The 15,925-nt window shown below is 45.9% G+C and overlaps 1 protein-coding gene across 1 annotated transcript; it reads left to right on the top strand.

The window, feature by feature from the left end:
* Positions 1-8,122: 8,122 nt before the first annotated feature.
* LOC122442555 (short transmembrane mitochondrial protein 1) lies at positions 8,123-8,825 on the top strand. Its single transcript, XM_043470407.1, has one exon. The coding sequence runs from the start codon at positions 8,130-8,132 to the stop codon at positions 8,271-8,273; it is 144 nt and encodes a 47-aa protein (XP_043326342.1). The 5' UTR covers positions 8,123-8,129; the 3' UTR covers positions 8,274-8,825.
* Positions 8,826-15,925: the final 7,100 nt, after the last annotated feature.

The following is a 15,925-nucleotide window of genomic DNA, read 5'->3' as shown; positions in this document are numbered from 1 at the left end:
TGCAGCGCATATTGCAAAGATAAATTCCAAACACAATGGACATTCAGGTGGCTAGTGGCACAGGTACATCAACACAAACTTTAAGGAATGACAAAAAGCACAATACCACACTCAGGACAAAATGCTCATATCCCTAATGACAGAAGGAATGCCAATCTCACGGACAATGAGACATCAAATCCTCCCAGTCAGATTAGGCATCCTCAGGAGGCTACAAGCAATAAATGCAGGAAAGAGGCTGGAAAAAAGGGAACCTCCTTTACTGTCAGTGTGAACATACACTGGCAACTCCCAGTAAAATGCACAGTCTCCAAAGGCCTGCAAAAAAGCTATCAAGAGAGGCAAAGCCTAGGCCCTGACATTCCCACACCTGGGCCTGGATCCCCAGAAATCCATCACTCAAAAAGAGACGTGCACCTCAACATGCACTGCAGCAGTACTCACAGGAGCCAGGGAACAGAAACAGCAAAACCCTCACCGACACGTTAAAGCTTCAAAAAGATGTGCTACATACACAGGAGGGACTGTTACTCAGCCACAGAAAGCTGCCACTGAAAGATGGATCTTACGCCCCTGGTGGCCACAGGGATGAAATGGAAGGATCCTACACCAAAGGGGCTCAGCCAGACAGCGGAGACCATAGGACCACATGGTGTCCCTTCTGGGCAAAAGAAAAACCAGAAACATAGGCTTGAACTTACACCCAAGAGAGACACTGAGAATTCTAACTCAGAGCGAGGGTTCCAGAAAAAACAAAAGTGAAGGGATGGGGACAGATTAAGGGGTTGAGGCTAGCATAAACAGAGGAATCTGTATCTGTCACAGATAATCCACCAGGACTATCAGCGTTCTTACTTTAATCTTTAATTCATTTTTCAGCATACACACAGAAACCTCTGTCTCTGACTTATCCACAGAAATTCTCTTTCCTTCCTCATATACACTGAAAACCGGGTCTGAGATAGACAATCACCAAGGACCTAGTGCTCAGCAGGTTGCCTGACACTCTGCAATAAGCCCTATGACAAAAAAACGAACAAGCGGAAACACAGATACACCCCACGGTTACGTCGTACCTAAAGCAGGCATCTGTGCGCTGATAACAACACAAAACGGCCAGTTGACTCCACTGCAACGTAACAAGACCATGATGTTAAAGGAAAACAAAGAAGAGCAAGGCCTATTTTATTCCCCCGAAACTACCTTATTTAGCACTCATCCTACGAGGCAGCCTGGCAGGTTACCCTTCATTGAGACCCTTTTGAAACCTCTAGTGTCTGCTTGGCTCTGGCTGGGACCAGAGTCGGGAGTGGGATCAGGCCTGGAGGATCTCGGAGGCAACAGTCAACTACTCTCTGCCTCTCCTGGTGCTAAGTTTCCCAGCACAATCCCCTTCCGGAGAGTGCAGCCTCCTAGGCACCTTAGCATCTAAAGCTGGGTGCTCTGGCCCTGTTGGGATTTATTAAAATTCGGGGATGTAAAACTTTAGGGAGAGAAAATAGTGGGACACAAGACCTTTGGTGTTTACTCACACACATGCCACTCCAGTGCACAACCGAGGAACCTGACATTCCCTAAGGCTCTGGTTGCAGGAGAAACCAAAGGAGGGTGTGGAAAAGTGCTGCTGCCTTGTGGACATACCTGTAACTACGACGGGATCACCGGGGCTTATGACCACCGGGAGTACACAAGGCATCAGCTCAGTTCAGTCGCTCAGTCGTGTCTGACTCTTTGAGGCCCCATGAAACCAGCACGCCAGGCCTCCCTGTCCATCACCAACCCCCGGAGTCCACCCAAACCCATGTCCATCGAGTCGGTGATGCCATCCAGCCATCTCATCCTCTGTCGTCCCCTTCTCCTCCTGCCCTCAATCTTTCCCAGCATCATGGTCTTTTCAAATGAGTCAGCTCTTTGCATCAGGTGGCAAAAGTACTGGAGTTTCAGCTTCAGCATCAGTCCTTCCAATGAACACCCAGGACTGATCTCCTTCAGGATGGACTGGTTGGATCTCCTTGCAACCCAAGGGACTCTCAAAAGTCTTCTCCAACACCACAGTTCAAAAACATCAATTCTTTGGCACTCAGCTTTCTTTATATTCCAACTCTCACATCCATACATGACCACTGAAAAAACCATAGCTTTGACTAGATGGACCTGTGTTGGCAATGTCTCTGCTTTTAAATATGCTATCTAGGTTGGTCACAACTTTCCTTCCAAGGAGTAAGCATCTTTTAATTTCATGGCTGCAATCACCATCTGCAGTGATTTTGGAGCCCAAACAAAGTCTGACATGGTTTCCCCATCTACTTCCCATGAAGTGATGGGACCGGATGCCATGATCTTAGTTTTCTGAATGTTGAGCTATAAGCCAACTTTTTCACTCTCCTCTTTCACTTTCATCAAGAGGCTTTTTAGTTCCTCTTCACTCTCTACCATAAGGGTGGTGTCATCTGCATATCTGAGGTTATTGCTATTTCTCCCAGCAATCTTGATTCCAGCTTGTGCTTCTTCCAGCCCAGCGCTTCTCATGATGTACTCTGCATATAAGTTAAATAAGCAGGGTGACAATATACAGCCTTGACGTACTCCTTTTCCTATTTGGAACCAGTCTGTTGTTCCATGTCCAGTTCTAACTGTTGCTTCCTGACCTGCATACAGGTTTCTCAAGAGACAGGTCAGATGGTCTGGTATTCCCATCTCTTTAAGAAGTTTCCACAGTTTGTTGTGATCCACACAGTCAAAGGCTTTCGCATAGTCAATAAGCAGAAATAGATGTTTTTTCTGGAACTCTCTTGCTTTTTCTATGATCATAGGGGGCTGTCAATGATAACAGCTATGCTTAGGATATGTACTGGGGTGGTTATTACAGGAATAAATTTTAAAACCAAAATGGAATTTCAGGAAGCCAAGTGCCATGGTAAATTATCCTCTTAACCTTGAAGAAAAAAAAAAAAGTAAATCTAACCCTCAACTACAAACCAAGATGCTCTTCACTCCTAATGAATGCAGGCATGTCCATCAGAAGGACAACGAGAAAGAAATCCCACTAGTCAATCTGTCATCCTCACGGGGCTACAAACAATAACTGCACTACACTGTTTGAGGTAATAGACCCTATTGACACTCAATATAAAGGACAGCTTCAAAAAAAATCTGCAAAATAAACTATCAAGAGAGGCTAAGCCAAGGATCTGACATTCCTACACCTGGCTCTAGATTCCAAGAAATCCATTGTTCATTGTGTCCTATATCCTTCTACTTCCCTGTATATTTATTCTATTAATTTTTGAGAGTTTGACAGCCAACTAAATATCAATCTTCTTAAAAATAATTGTAATATGTAGTGGAACTTTGTTCTGTATTTTTCCAAGTCTCCTGTAAATGTATTAACTTATTTTCATAATTTAAAAGAGAAAAAATTTGTTTATCCAGGCAACACCACAGTGCTACAAAGACATAGTGGTGTGGTACTACACACACACACAAAAAACAGTCACACAGATCAACAGGCAGAATCGTGTGCCAAGAAACAAACCCGCGCACCCAGAGTCAATTAATCTTTTTCTCTAGTTTTTCTTTTCATTTTAGTCAGTTAATCTTTGACAAAGGAGGCAAGACTATACAATTGAGAAGACAGTCTCTTCAATAATTGGTGTTGGGAAAGTTAGACAGCCACATGTATACCAGTGAAATTAGAACACACCCTCTCGCCACACACAAAAACTCCAAGTGGCTTAAAGAGTTAACTCTAAGATGGCAACCATTATACTCCTAGAAGAGACTGTAGGTAAAACATTCTCTAACATAAATCATAGCAATATTTCTTAGTCTCCCAGGGAGAAAGAGCTAAAAGCAAAAATGAGATCTGATCAATCTTACAAGCTTGGCACAGCAAAGGAAACCATGAACAAAGTGAAAAGACACCCACAGAACGGGAGAAAATATTTGCCAATGATTCGGTCAAAGAAGGTTTTAATTTCCAAAATATATAAGCAGCTCATACAACTCATTATCAAAAAAACAAGTGATCCAGTCAAAAAATGGGCAAAAGACAGGCATTTCTCCAATAAGACAGAAAGATGGCCATAGGCACATGAAAACATGTTCAACATCATTAATTAATAGAGAAATACAAATCAGAACTACAGTGAAGGTCACCACACACCAATCAGAATGGCCATCATCAAAGAGTCCACAAATAACAAATGCTGGAGAGGGTGTTAGAAAAAGGAGACACACGGTACCCTGTTGGTGGGAGTGTAAATGATACAGCCACCGTGGAAAACAGTACGAAAGTTTCGTTCCCTGAAAACTAAAAGCAGAGCTACTATTTGATCTAGCAATCCCATTATTGTGCATATATCCGGAAAAGACAAAAACTTGAATTAGAAAATATACATGCACCCCAATGTTCATAGCAGCACTATTTACAATAGCCAGGAAATCTACTTCAAACCCTAAAAGATGATGCTGTTAAATTGCTGCACTTAATATGCCAGGAAATATGGAAAACTCAGCAGTGGTCACAGGACTGGAAAAGGTCAGTTTTCATTCCAATCCCAGAGAAGCACAATGCCAAAGAACATTCAAACTGCCGCACAATTGTGCTATCATTTTACATGCTAGCAAAGTAATGCTCAAAATCCTTCAAGCTAAGCTTTAATGGTATAATGAACTGAGAACTTCCAGATGTTCAAGCTGGATTTAGAAAAGGCAGAGGAACCAGAGATCAAATCACCAACATCTGTTGGATCATAGAAAAAGCACGGGAATTCCAGGAAAACATCTACTTCTGCTTCATTGACTTTGCTAAAGCCTTTGACTGTGCGGATCACAATAAACTGTGGAAAATTCTTAAAGAGATGGGAATACCAGACCACCTTACCTGCCTCCTGAGAAATCTGTGCGCAGGTCAAGAAGCAGCAGTTAGAACTGGACATGGAACAACAGACTGGTTTCAAATAGGGAAAGCAGTATGTCAAGGCTGTATATTGTCACCCTGCTTATTTAACTTCTATGAAGAGTACATCATGCAAAATGCTGGTCTGGATGAAGCACATGCTGAAATCAAGATTGCTGGGAGAAAAATCAATAACCTCAGATACGCAGATGACACCAACCTTATGGCAGAAAGCAAAGAGGAACTGAAGAGCCTCTTGATGAAAGTGAAAGAGGAGAGTGAAAAAGTTGGTTTAAAACTCAACATTCAAAAAACTAAGATGAGGGCATCCAGTTCCATAACTTCATGGCAAATAGATGGGGAAACAATGGAAACCATGACAGACTTTATTTTCTTGTGTTCCAAAACCACTATGGATGGTGACTGCAGCCATGAAATTAAAAGATGCTTGCTCCTTGGAAAGAAAGCTATAACAAACCTAGACAGCAAAGACATCACTTTGCCAACAAAGGTCTGTACAGTCAAAGCTATGGTTTTTCCAGTAGTCAGGTAGGGATGTGAGAGGTAGATCATAAAGAAGGCTGAACGCTGAAGAATTGATGCTTTCAAACTGTGGTGCTGGAGAAGACTCTTGAGAGTCCCTTGGACAGCCAGAAGATAAAACCAGACAAACCTAAGGGAAATCAACGCTGAATATTCACTGGAAAGACTCATGCTGAAAGCTCCAATACTTTGGCCACCTGATGTGAAGAGCCAACTCACTGTAAAAGACCCTCCTGGGAAAGATTGAAGGCAGGAGGAGAAGGTGATGATGGAGAACGATATGGTTGGACGGCATCAACCATATGGGTTGGGGCATAAGTATGAGCAAACTCTGGGAGACAGTGAAGGACAGGGAAGCCTGGCATGCTGCAGTCCATGGGGTTTCAAAGAGCTGGACATGACTGAACAAGAACAAATGCACGCGCGCACACACACCCACACCCCTTTAACTGAATCACTTTGCTATATGTCTGAAACTAACACAATATTATGAATCAACCACACTTCACATTTAAAAAAAAATCAATTGTCCATAGATGAATGGGCTTATTTCTAAACTCTCTTTGAGTGATGGGGAGCTCATTTCCTCTAAAATCTACTCCTTTCAGATCAGGTAAACTCTCATCATTTTCCCAAAACGGAGTTAAAGTCTGGCTTCTCTGGACCCTTCCCTGATCGTCTCTATTCTGTCTTTGGAGAACCTCTCCTCCCATGTACTCTCAAAACCCTGAGGGACTTAATAGATCAGCGGTCCCAGTCCACAGCTCCCCTACTAGTGTGTGAAAGCACTAGTGTGCTTTCCTCCACGGGAGGAAAAAGTATTTTCTAGGCAGCTACTATGTTTGAAACTCATGCATTTTCACCACTTTACACTTATCACCACCCAGAGAGATACATTTGATTATTATCCCCATGTTACAGATGAGAAAACTGAGGCTCCAAGAAGTTAAGTGACCTACTTGAGGTCAGACTCCAGGTCTCACACCTTTTCCGATATACCAGGTTAAACCTTGTCAGTTTTTATTTCACTTCTACCAAGGACAGTTTTGAGTTTGTTCTGCATGCTGAAGGGGAGAGGTCAGTCTCTTCAGCTCACAGAGCAAAAAAAAAAAAAAAATTGTGTCTACAGAACACACTGCCAGCAATTAATCAGAGCTGAGGTGAGCACTGAGGCCACCAGATGCAGAGGAGTGGAGAGGATTTAACCAGATTATAATCCTCCTTTCCAGCCGTGTGTGCTTGAGCAAGTCACGCTAGCTCCCTGGGCTTCCATTTCCTCACCTGTGAATTGTCTGCAGATGATGCAATTGAACTTTCATTCAAAGTGGCCAACCCAGTACCCACTGAAAACTATCCATTCTGCTCCAAACACTCAGAAATGACAGGGAATACAACGTGAACAAAAGACCACAGCAGAGGTGCCAGTGGCAAGGGTGGAGGCCCCCACCCACCCATGGGAGGCTGGGACCCGTGTAGGAGCACCTCATATATGACGTCAAGGACACGTGCCCAGACGTACATGAGAGAACTACCCAGACGCGATGGAGTCACAATCACTTCATGGAGTTTCCCCAAACTCCCCAACTGGAAGAATTTTACATCTAAGGAAACAGAGAAAAAGAACAGTCTAAAAGAGGCTTAACACTACTGAGCATACACCCAGAGAAAACCATAGCTCCAAGAGACACATGCACACCAATGTTCACTGCAGCACTGTTTACAAGATCCAGGACAAGGAAGCAACCCAGATGTCCGTCTACAGAGGAATGGACAAAAGACGTGGTACATGTATACAATGGAATATTACTCAGCCATGAAAAGGAACAAGACTGGGTCATTTTTAGAGACGTGGATGGACCCAGAGACTGTCATACAGAGTGAAGTAAGTCAGAAAGAGAAACACAAATATCCCATATTAACACATACATGTGGGATCTAGAAAAATGGTAGAGATAACCTTTTAGCAAAGCAGAAACAGAGACACAGACATAGAGGACGAATGTATGGACACCAAGGAGGGGATGGGCGGCGGGATGTAATCGGGAGACTGAGATTGACATATATACACATTTGATACTATGCATAGAATAGATAAAAAAGTGTTAATCACTCAGTTGTGTCTGATTCTTTGTGACCCCACGCACTGTAGCCCACCAGGCTCCTCTGTCCATGGGATTCTCCAGGCAAGAATACTGGAGTGGGTAGCCATTCCCTTCTCCAGGGGATCTTCTCAACCCAGAGATCAAACCTGGTCTAATGAGAACCTACTCAGGGAAGTCTACTCAATGCCTGTGGTGACCTAATTAGGAAGGAAATCCAAGAGAGGGGATATGTATACACACACACACACACACCGATTCCCTTTTATAGTATAAAATAACACAACCCTGTAAGGCACACACACACATACAAAATGTTAGTCATTCATTTGTGTCCCACTCTTTTCAACCCCACGGACTGTAGCCCAGCAGGTTCCTCCATCCATGGGATTCTCTAAGCAAGAATACTGGATAGGGTAGCCATTCCCTTCTTCAGGGGATCTTCCCGACCCAGGGATCAAAACCATGTCTCTTGTGTCTCCTGCGGTTCCGGCATTGGCAGACAGATTCTTTACCACTGAGTCACCTGGGAACCCCTTTAAAGCAACTATACTCCAGTAAATTAAAAAAATAAGCTTGCCAACACTATGCTCCAGTTCTTGCTTGGATTTACTCTTGGCAACGTGGTGGGAATGTATCTGGCTCAAAACTATGACATACCAAACCTGGCTAAAAAACTTGAAGAAATTAAAAAAGACATGGACGCTAAGAAGAAACCCCCTAGTTGCTGAAGCCAACTCCAACACTGCCTTCTGGATAAACTGTCTACTGTTCTCCAGGGCCTCCTTTACCAAAAGGAGGTTCAGGGTCTGAACCAAAAGCTTTTGTTTTAATCTCCAGCCTCAGCAGTTTTCGTTTTCGCTAGACCTTGCATTGCCTTACAGCACAAAAGGGACCAGAAGTTAAGAATGACCCTTATTTCTCCAACATCCTCACTTCTTCCCTTCCTCCTTCCAGCCTCTTGGGAGGTCCTGAGAATGGAATCATGGTGCTCGATTAGTTATCATACCTTTAGTTAGTAGTCTCTCCATTATTCTTTGAGATTTCTACTACCTTTTTCAAAAGAAAAATGGATGAGTTTTGTGTAGTTGATGAGATCCAAATAATGCATGTTTCAGAGTCTGGTAATTATAATGGGTTTTTAAACATTTGGTACTAAATTATGTTGTTTCACAGTAGTAATTAAAATGAAAATCTGGAAGCTAATTTCTGTGAATTATCTACTGATTTTATATCATCAGGAAGCTCTGTAGTTGCTAATTTCACCAATAAATCAATTTACTATTCATTAACCAAAAAATAAAAAAATAAATAAAAAGGGCTTAACATCAAATATATTAAATTACTCAAAGAGATAAAGGATGGAATAACTGCCATGAAAGAACAGGAGACTATGAAATATAAACAGGCAGATATAAAAGACTCAGAGTTAGATAGAAAAAGTATAATTGATAGAATAAAAACTCAATAGATGGGGAATGGATGCAGAGCTGGGGAGGAGCTGAACGAGGTCACATCAGGGTTCAGTGGCAGGTATGGAACTAGAACCAAGACTGGATTCTGGGCGCGAGGTTCTCTGAGGAGAGTGGATGTTCTGTTTTCCTCTCTCTTGTTGCTCATTTCTCTTTTCTCTCCTTGCTATAAGGGCTGAACTCCATAGCCCCTTTCTAGTTAAGAGACAGGGCTTCTGTTCCCAGACTGGGCTGGGGAGACAATAAGTTTCTCTTTGGGGTGGAGAGTTAGCAGCCCTCTCCCCTGGAACTTGAGTTAAATCAAACAGAATTCTTAATTACTGAAGAGAAGTTGGTTAAAAGCCTACAAAAGCCACCAACAGAATTGCCTCTTTGAAAGACAAATACTGTATGGTATCACTTATATGTGGAATCTAAAATATAACACAAGCGAACCTATCTATGAAGCAGAAAGAGACTCACAGACGTGGAGAGCAGACTCGTGGTTGCCAAGGGGGTGGAGGAGGGATGGACTGGGATCAGTAGATGCAGGACGAAAGGACACGGTCCTACTGTGTAGCACAGGGAACTATTTTCAATGTCCTGGGATAAACCATAATGGAAAATATAAAAAAAGAATGTATATAAATATAAAACTGAGTCACTTCGCTATACAGCAGAAATTAACACATCGTAAATCAACTATACTTCAATAAAAAAATTAAAATTAAAAAATAATCGTCTCTTCTACATTGGTCATCGGATGCTGGGTTTGTACCTTAACCTCCCTGAGCCTCAGTTTCCTCATCTGTAAAATGGGTATGAGGGTTACCACCATCATGAAAATTAAATGGGGATGTATCAGACGTTCACCACATCGAGCTTTCTCACACGGAACATCTCCTGGGGCTTCACAGCTCTGTCCTTTGAGCTCAAAGACACCCCCAGACACTAAGAACAAAGCTACAGGCACCAAGAGAGACCCCAGCCTCCATCATAGAAGAGAGGTATTTAAAACTGCAAAGGGACATAAAAGGAGAAGAAAAAATAGGAATCAAAAGAGGGCAGGGAGGCTGCTGCACCACTTCCCCACCCATGGGGCCAGAGCATGGAGCTTTGCTTTTGCTCCTGAGATGACGCACATTTTCTGCTAGGTTTGAGGCCTCATATTACAGGCATTTCTGAAAACATTGTCTGACCATGCCACGTATGCAAGAAATGTTGATTTGTCTTCATTTACACAATAAGACATAATCTTTCCCATCTGGAGTTCGAGAAGATTTCTGAAATTATAAAACCCATGCCAGGAAGGATGCAGTCACATGGGAATGGCAAGGGGCAGAGAATTGGGTAGGAGGGGGCTGGGGGTGAGTAAGGAGCCTCTGGGCAGAGCAACTAGAAAATACAAAGCCCCTTGTGTCCCATGAGGGCACCTGCTCCAAGGTGCTCATTATCCCTTTGCTTAAAAGCTTTTGCAGAGCAAAGGAACCATCAACAAAAAGAGAAGTCAACCTATTGAATGGAAGAAAATATTTGCAAATTGTATGACCAGTAAGGGATTACTATTCAACATATATAAACAGCTGGTACAACTCACCATCAATAAAACAAACAACCTGATTTTAAAATGGGCAGAAGAACTGAATAGATAACTTTCCAAAGAGAAAATGCAGATGGCCAACAGGGCTAGTCAGGGAAATGCAAGTAAAAACCACAATGAGATATCACCTCACACCTGTCAGAAGGGCTATCATCAAAAAGAACACCAATAACAAGTCTTGGTGAGGATGTGGAGAAAGGAAACCCTGTACACTGTGGATGGAATGTAACTTGGTACAAACACTATGGAGAACAATATGTAGGTTTCTCAGAAAACTAAAAACAGAACTACCATACGACCCAGGCATTCCACTCCTAGGTGGAATCGAAAAACAAATTTTAAAAAGAGGCATGTGTTCCAGTGTCCACAGCATCATTGTTTACATCGGCTCCTTGTGACCAGGAGAAAACCTGTTGTAAAGTAAGTGCTTGGTTGCACTGAGTGCCCTCTTTACCAAAGTCTTATATCCTGACCTTCCCCCCACCTCTTTGGAGCAGTCTCTCAGAGCTGTCTGAGTGCTGTCTCCCGGGCTGCAGTCCTCATTTTGCCCCAGATAAAACTTAATTCGCAGCTCTCAAGTTGTGTTTTTTTAGATGACAAGTCCATGGGGTCACAAAGAGCTGGACACAACTAGCATGTGCGTACACACACACAATGGAATACCACTAAGCCACAGGGGAAAAAAGGGGAATCTTGCCATCTGCAACAACATGGACGGCCGTGGTGGGCATTGTAAGTGAAGTAATTAACATAGAGAAAGACAAACACTGTACAATAGAACATACGTGAAATCTAAAAAAAATACAACAAACTAGTGAATGTAACAAAAAAGAAGCAGACTCAAGGATATAAACAGCAAACTAGTAGTTACCAGTGGGGAGAGTGAAGCGGGGAGGGGCAAGATAGGGGAGGGGAAAAAGAGGTCCTCAAGTACAAAATGAGCTAAAAGGACATACTGTACAATACAGGGAATATAGCCAATATTTTAAAAATGGAGGTAACCTTTAAAAATTGTGAATCACTATTGTACAACTGTAACTTATATATTATTACACATTGACTATACTTCAAATTCAAAGAAAGTAGAAAAAACTATATAATTCATGCACCATGGGAGGGTGGGAGAAGACAGGGAATAAGTTGCTTTCTGGCAGAGCAACCAGGAAATACAAAAGAAAAGGTCACTTGTCTCCCATGGGGTCACAGTTCCAGCATGACCCCTTTGCTGGCCTCAGCATCCCTCTTCAAACACAGTGTTCCAGCCATTCCAAACCTCTTTTGGTTTCCAAAAGGATGTTCTCTGCCTTCCACATGCTGTTCCTTGTGCCTGGAACACTCTTTCCTCACCTCTTCCATGGCCAAATTTCGTTCATCCTACAGGGGACTCAGGTTAGATGTTACTTCATACATGAAATCCACCAGATTGACCTCCTCTCAACTAGGTCAGGAGCCACTTCTGGACTCCCGGGGTCTCCTGGCCTTCCACCATCACTGCAGCGAGACTCTGGGTCTGTGTACCAGGGACACACATCTCCACAACAGGCATGCAATAAGTATTGGAGGAGTGAAATATTTAGAGAAAGAGGTGAGCCTGGTGTGGTTAGGGGACCACAGGGGAGGGGTGGAGGTCCAGGTTGGGGTCAGCATTTGAAAGAACATTCTAAGAATTCTAGCTCATGGGCCAGCCTGGCTGCCTTGGTAGGTAATGAGCTGCTCATCACAAGAAGTCACACAATGAGATGTCAGACACTGCCTCCCGCAGCCCCTCTCCTTCACCCCCAGGGAGCCTCTGCCAAGGCCCATCCTCCCTCCAGTCTTTGTCCAGCGCCCTCTGCCCCCAGCTGCTCCATGGGCCTTGTACTCCCTCCTCTTGTGAAGAAGGCTACCCAGCAGGGTTGGGCTAAGGGGTCACAGGGGCTGTTCCCACAGCTTTGGGCAGCCCAGCCCATTCCTCAAAAGGCCTCGAGAGCCCTGACTCATGATGAGAAGGTTCCCATGCATGAAAGCCTTAGAATGAGTCCCACCTGGGCCCAGCCAAGCCCCTATCCGCCGTGACAGCGGGCATCACATGAGAGCCGCGTTTGCAGACTGAGCTAGTCTGTGCTCGGAGCCTTGTGTGCCCAACCCCAGAGCTTCCCGCCTCACTTGGAGTGAGGGCAAAATTTCGCACACTCTGCCCCACCCCTTCCACCTGACCCACTCTGCTTAGCCACACTGGCCTCCTTGTCGTGGCCCAGGGCCTTTGCACAAGCTCTTCCCTCCCCCTGGAACACTCTCCTCCCACCCTACCTGCCCAGATATCAGCATGGCTAGCCTCTCCCCTGATGCTCACAGTCCTCTCAGTTCCCAGGGGAGAGACCCTGCACCTGCCCAAAGTCTGTGACTGAGACCCCCGACCCCATACATTCAAGGCCAGTCCAAGCACCCCCTGGACTCAGCCTTAAGGTTCAAAGCAAGGAGCTTGATCAAGGGTTCTCTGGCACACCGCATCCAGCTCTTTCACCCCATATAAACCTATGACTTCAGTCCAAGGACCAGGCTCCATGGCATGGGTCCCACCTCTTCCCCTATAAGCAGGGTCCAGAGCCCTGCTACAGCTGATCTACACACACAGGAAGTGCTCAACACGTGTGGATGGAAAGGAGAAGTGCAAAGAGAGAGATGGAAACAGAAATGTGGGCAGAACAGAGAGATGACATAGGAAGAAGGAAAGCTGAGGGAGCTGATCTCCACTAACTACACCCCCAAGACGACACACACACAACACCCAGACTCCAGCAGATAACAGCCGGAGGCCTATAAGCAGTGACTGCCTGCAACACGCACTCATCCACTGACTCAGAAGCTGGAACTCCCCAGTACCCCCTAGACCCACCACCAGTTATGAGGGGAAAAGGCCCAACAGCAACCAGGCTCCCCAAACCAAAGGCAACGAATGAACACCCAGCAGCCAAGGACAAGCATCGACCTCCCAAAGCCAAGGACAAAAACTTACCTCCCAAAGCCAAGGGCAGCCTCTGACCTCCCAAAGCCAAGAGCAAACGCTGGCCTCCCAGAGCCAAGGGCAAACACTGACCTCCCAGAGCCAAGGGCAGCCTCTGACCTCCCAGAGCCAAGAGCAAATGCTGACCTCCCAGAGCCAAGGGCAAACGCTGACCTCCCCAAACCGATGGCAACACTGACCTACCAAAGCTGATGACAACCACTGACTCAACAGCCCAGCCCATGAACACAAGGTACCAGCCCATGAACACAAGGTACCAGCCCATGGAACCACCCCACACAGCAACCAGAGCTTTGTACCAGCACAGTTACCCTGGATCTTTACAACTGCTTCCCCAGGACAGTCAGACCTCCACAGCAATGCCAGTCTCCCCATTAAGAAGCCCCACATCCTCTACAGCCAAGCCCAAGAACAAGTACACCTAGAGCCACTCAACGGCCAGACCCTCCCTGGCCTCCAAAGTGCTGTCTTCTGAGTCCTCAAGCACCGCCCCAGCCGAGCCAGACTGCACAGCCCACCCCCAGCCAGTGGTCGTGGAAGGACCTAAGATAACCGAGCGTTAGCAGAGGTGCAGGCAGCCGAGGCCTGGCCTTTGGTCAGTGTCAAGGCCGTGGTAGTGGATGACAGGAAAGCCCAGAAGCTGCAGCACGCAGACAGCTGAGCCATGGGTGGGGGTGACACCTACAGAAGCAGCAAAGAAACAGGACAGAGGTCAGAGCCCGGAGATGAGAAAGGGCGCGAAGAGGGAAGAGGCAGCCCACAGTGATCAGGAGGTCATGGGTAAGGCCCTTCCAAAGTGGAGCTCAGCATGGGGTGTGTGACTTCACACAGCAGGTGTGCTCGCCACCTGGCCCTGGCCCCGGCCCCTTCCCTGGGCAGCCCCTTCCTTCTCCTCCCAGGGCGGGCACTGAGGTCAGAGGAAGTAGAACCCAAGAGGAGAGAGGAGGGACCCTCAGGGTTGAGAAGCCCAAAGATGGGAATCAACAGAGACAGCAGTGGACAGAGAGATGGGGCCGAAAGAGAAGGCAGAGGCTGTAAGGGACTTAAGACAGAGAAACTGAGACGGGGCAGAGGGGACAGAGAGAGGACAGAGAGACAGACACAGGCAGACAACGCTGGATGCCACCCCAAGAACATCCCACGCCCCCAGAATGCCGGCGGGCTCAGCCAGGTCCGCGCCTACACACGGGACTTCGCTCCCGGCTGTCTCGCTGAATCCTGTGAGCCTCTCGTGGCCTCCGAGCTCCTCTGTACTGGAGGGAGTCACCAACACTTCCAGAAAGGTGACACCCAGGTCCCACCTGCAGCTGGCAGCTTCCCCACCGGGACTGACCCCGCACACACACCTGGTGTCTTCCAGGGACCAGAGGCCAGCTCAGGCTCAGAGGAGGTCACCAGAGGGCAACAGCCCCACCGGGGAAAGCAAAGAGAGAGGAAGACCCTCTGGGCCAGACACGGCTGGACCCATAGAAGAGGCCTGGGTTGGCCAAAGCCAGAGCCCCCTACACCTGAAGGGCTGGAGGGAGGGGAGGCCTTTCTCCCTTTTTACTTCCCAGGACTCTCCCCTGCTCAAACACCCTCTGTGTCTCCCCACTGCCTTTCAGGTTTTCTAATTCTTCAACCTGGATTTACCTTCTCTTTCTGGCCAAACCAGAAGCACAGAGAGATTAGGTAACCTCCCCCAGTAACTTACTCATATTTTAAATACAGTATGAATTTTGTGGACATTAGTAAAATAGTGAAAACCATTCAGGCAGAAGGAATAGGAATTGCAAAGGCCCAGAGGTCAGCATTAACATGAATATGTTTGGGGAACCCTGGAAGAGGTCAGAGCTGCTCACAGGAAAGATTCTTCAAGTGGCTGTGGAGTGAGTGGATTGCAGGGCACGGCCTAGGGGCTGTGAGACCAGGGTGAGTCGTGGGTTCTGCTCCGGGCAAAAAGATCACTCAAAAGGGGCAGCAGGCGGGAGCCACCGCGGCTTGGGGAACAACACCGCCATCTCGTGGTATCTTTTTGAAACTGCACCCTCTGTCACTGGCTCCAACGGTCCTTTAGTGCAAGCTTCTCCAGCATCACCCACTCAATGCACATGAGTTTGAGAAATCTCTGTAAAATAGTGAAGGACAGGGAAGCCTGGTCTGCTGCAGTCCATGTGGTCGCAAAGAGTCAGACACGACTTAGCAACTGAATGACATCAGCTTTCTCCAGTGTATTTGACACCCAGAGCGATCACTTTAAACACCTCCTCCCCATAAAGTATTTTCAGCAATAATTATAACATGAAACAATAATAGTAATGCCCATAAAAGAAATGCAGACAGCGAAAA

The sequence above is a fragment of the Cervus canadensis genome, chromosome 5 (genome assembly GCF_019320065.1).
Source record: "Cervus canadensis isolate Bull #8, Minnesota chromosome 5, ASM1932006v1, whole genome shotgun sequence".
In the NCBI taxonomy this organism is placed as follows: Eukaryota; Metazoa; Chordata; class Mammalia; order Artiodactyla; family Cervidae; genus Cervus; species Cervus canadensis.
The sequence above is the reverse complement of the archived record's forward strand: the minus strand, read 5'-3'. Positions and strand labels throughout refer to the sequence as shown.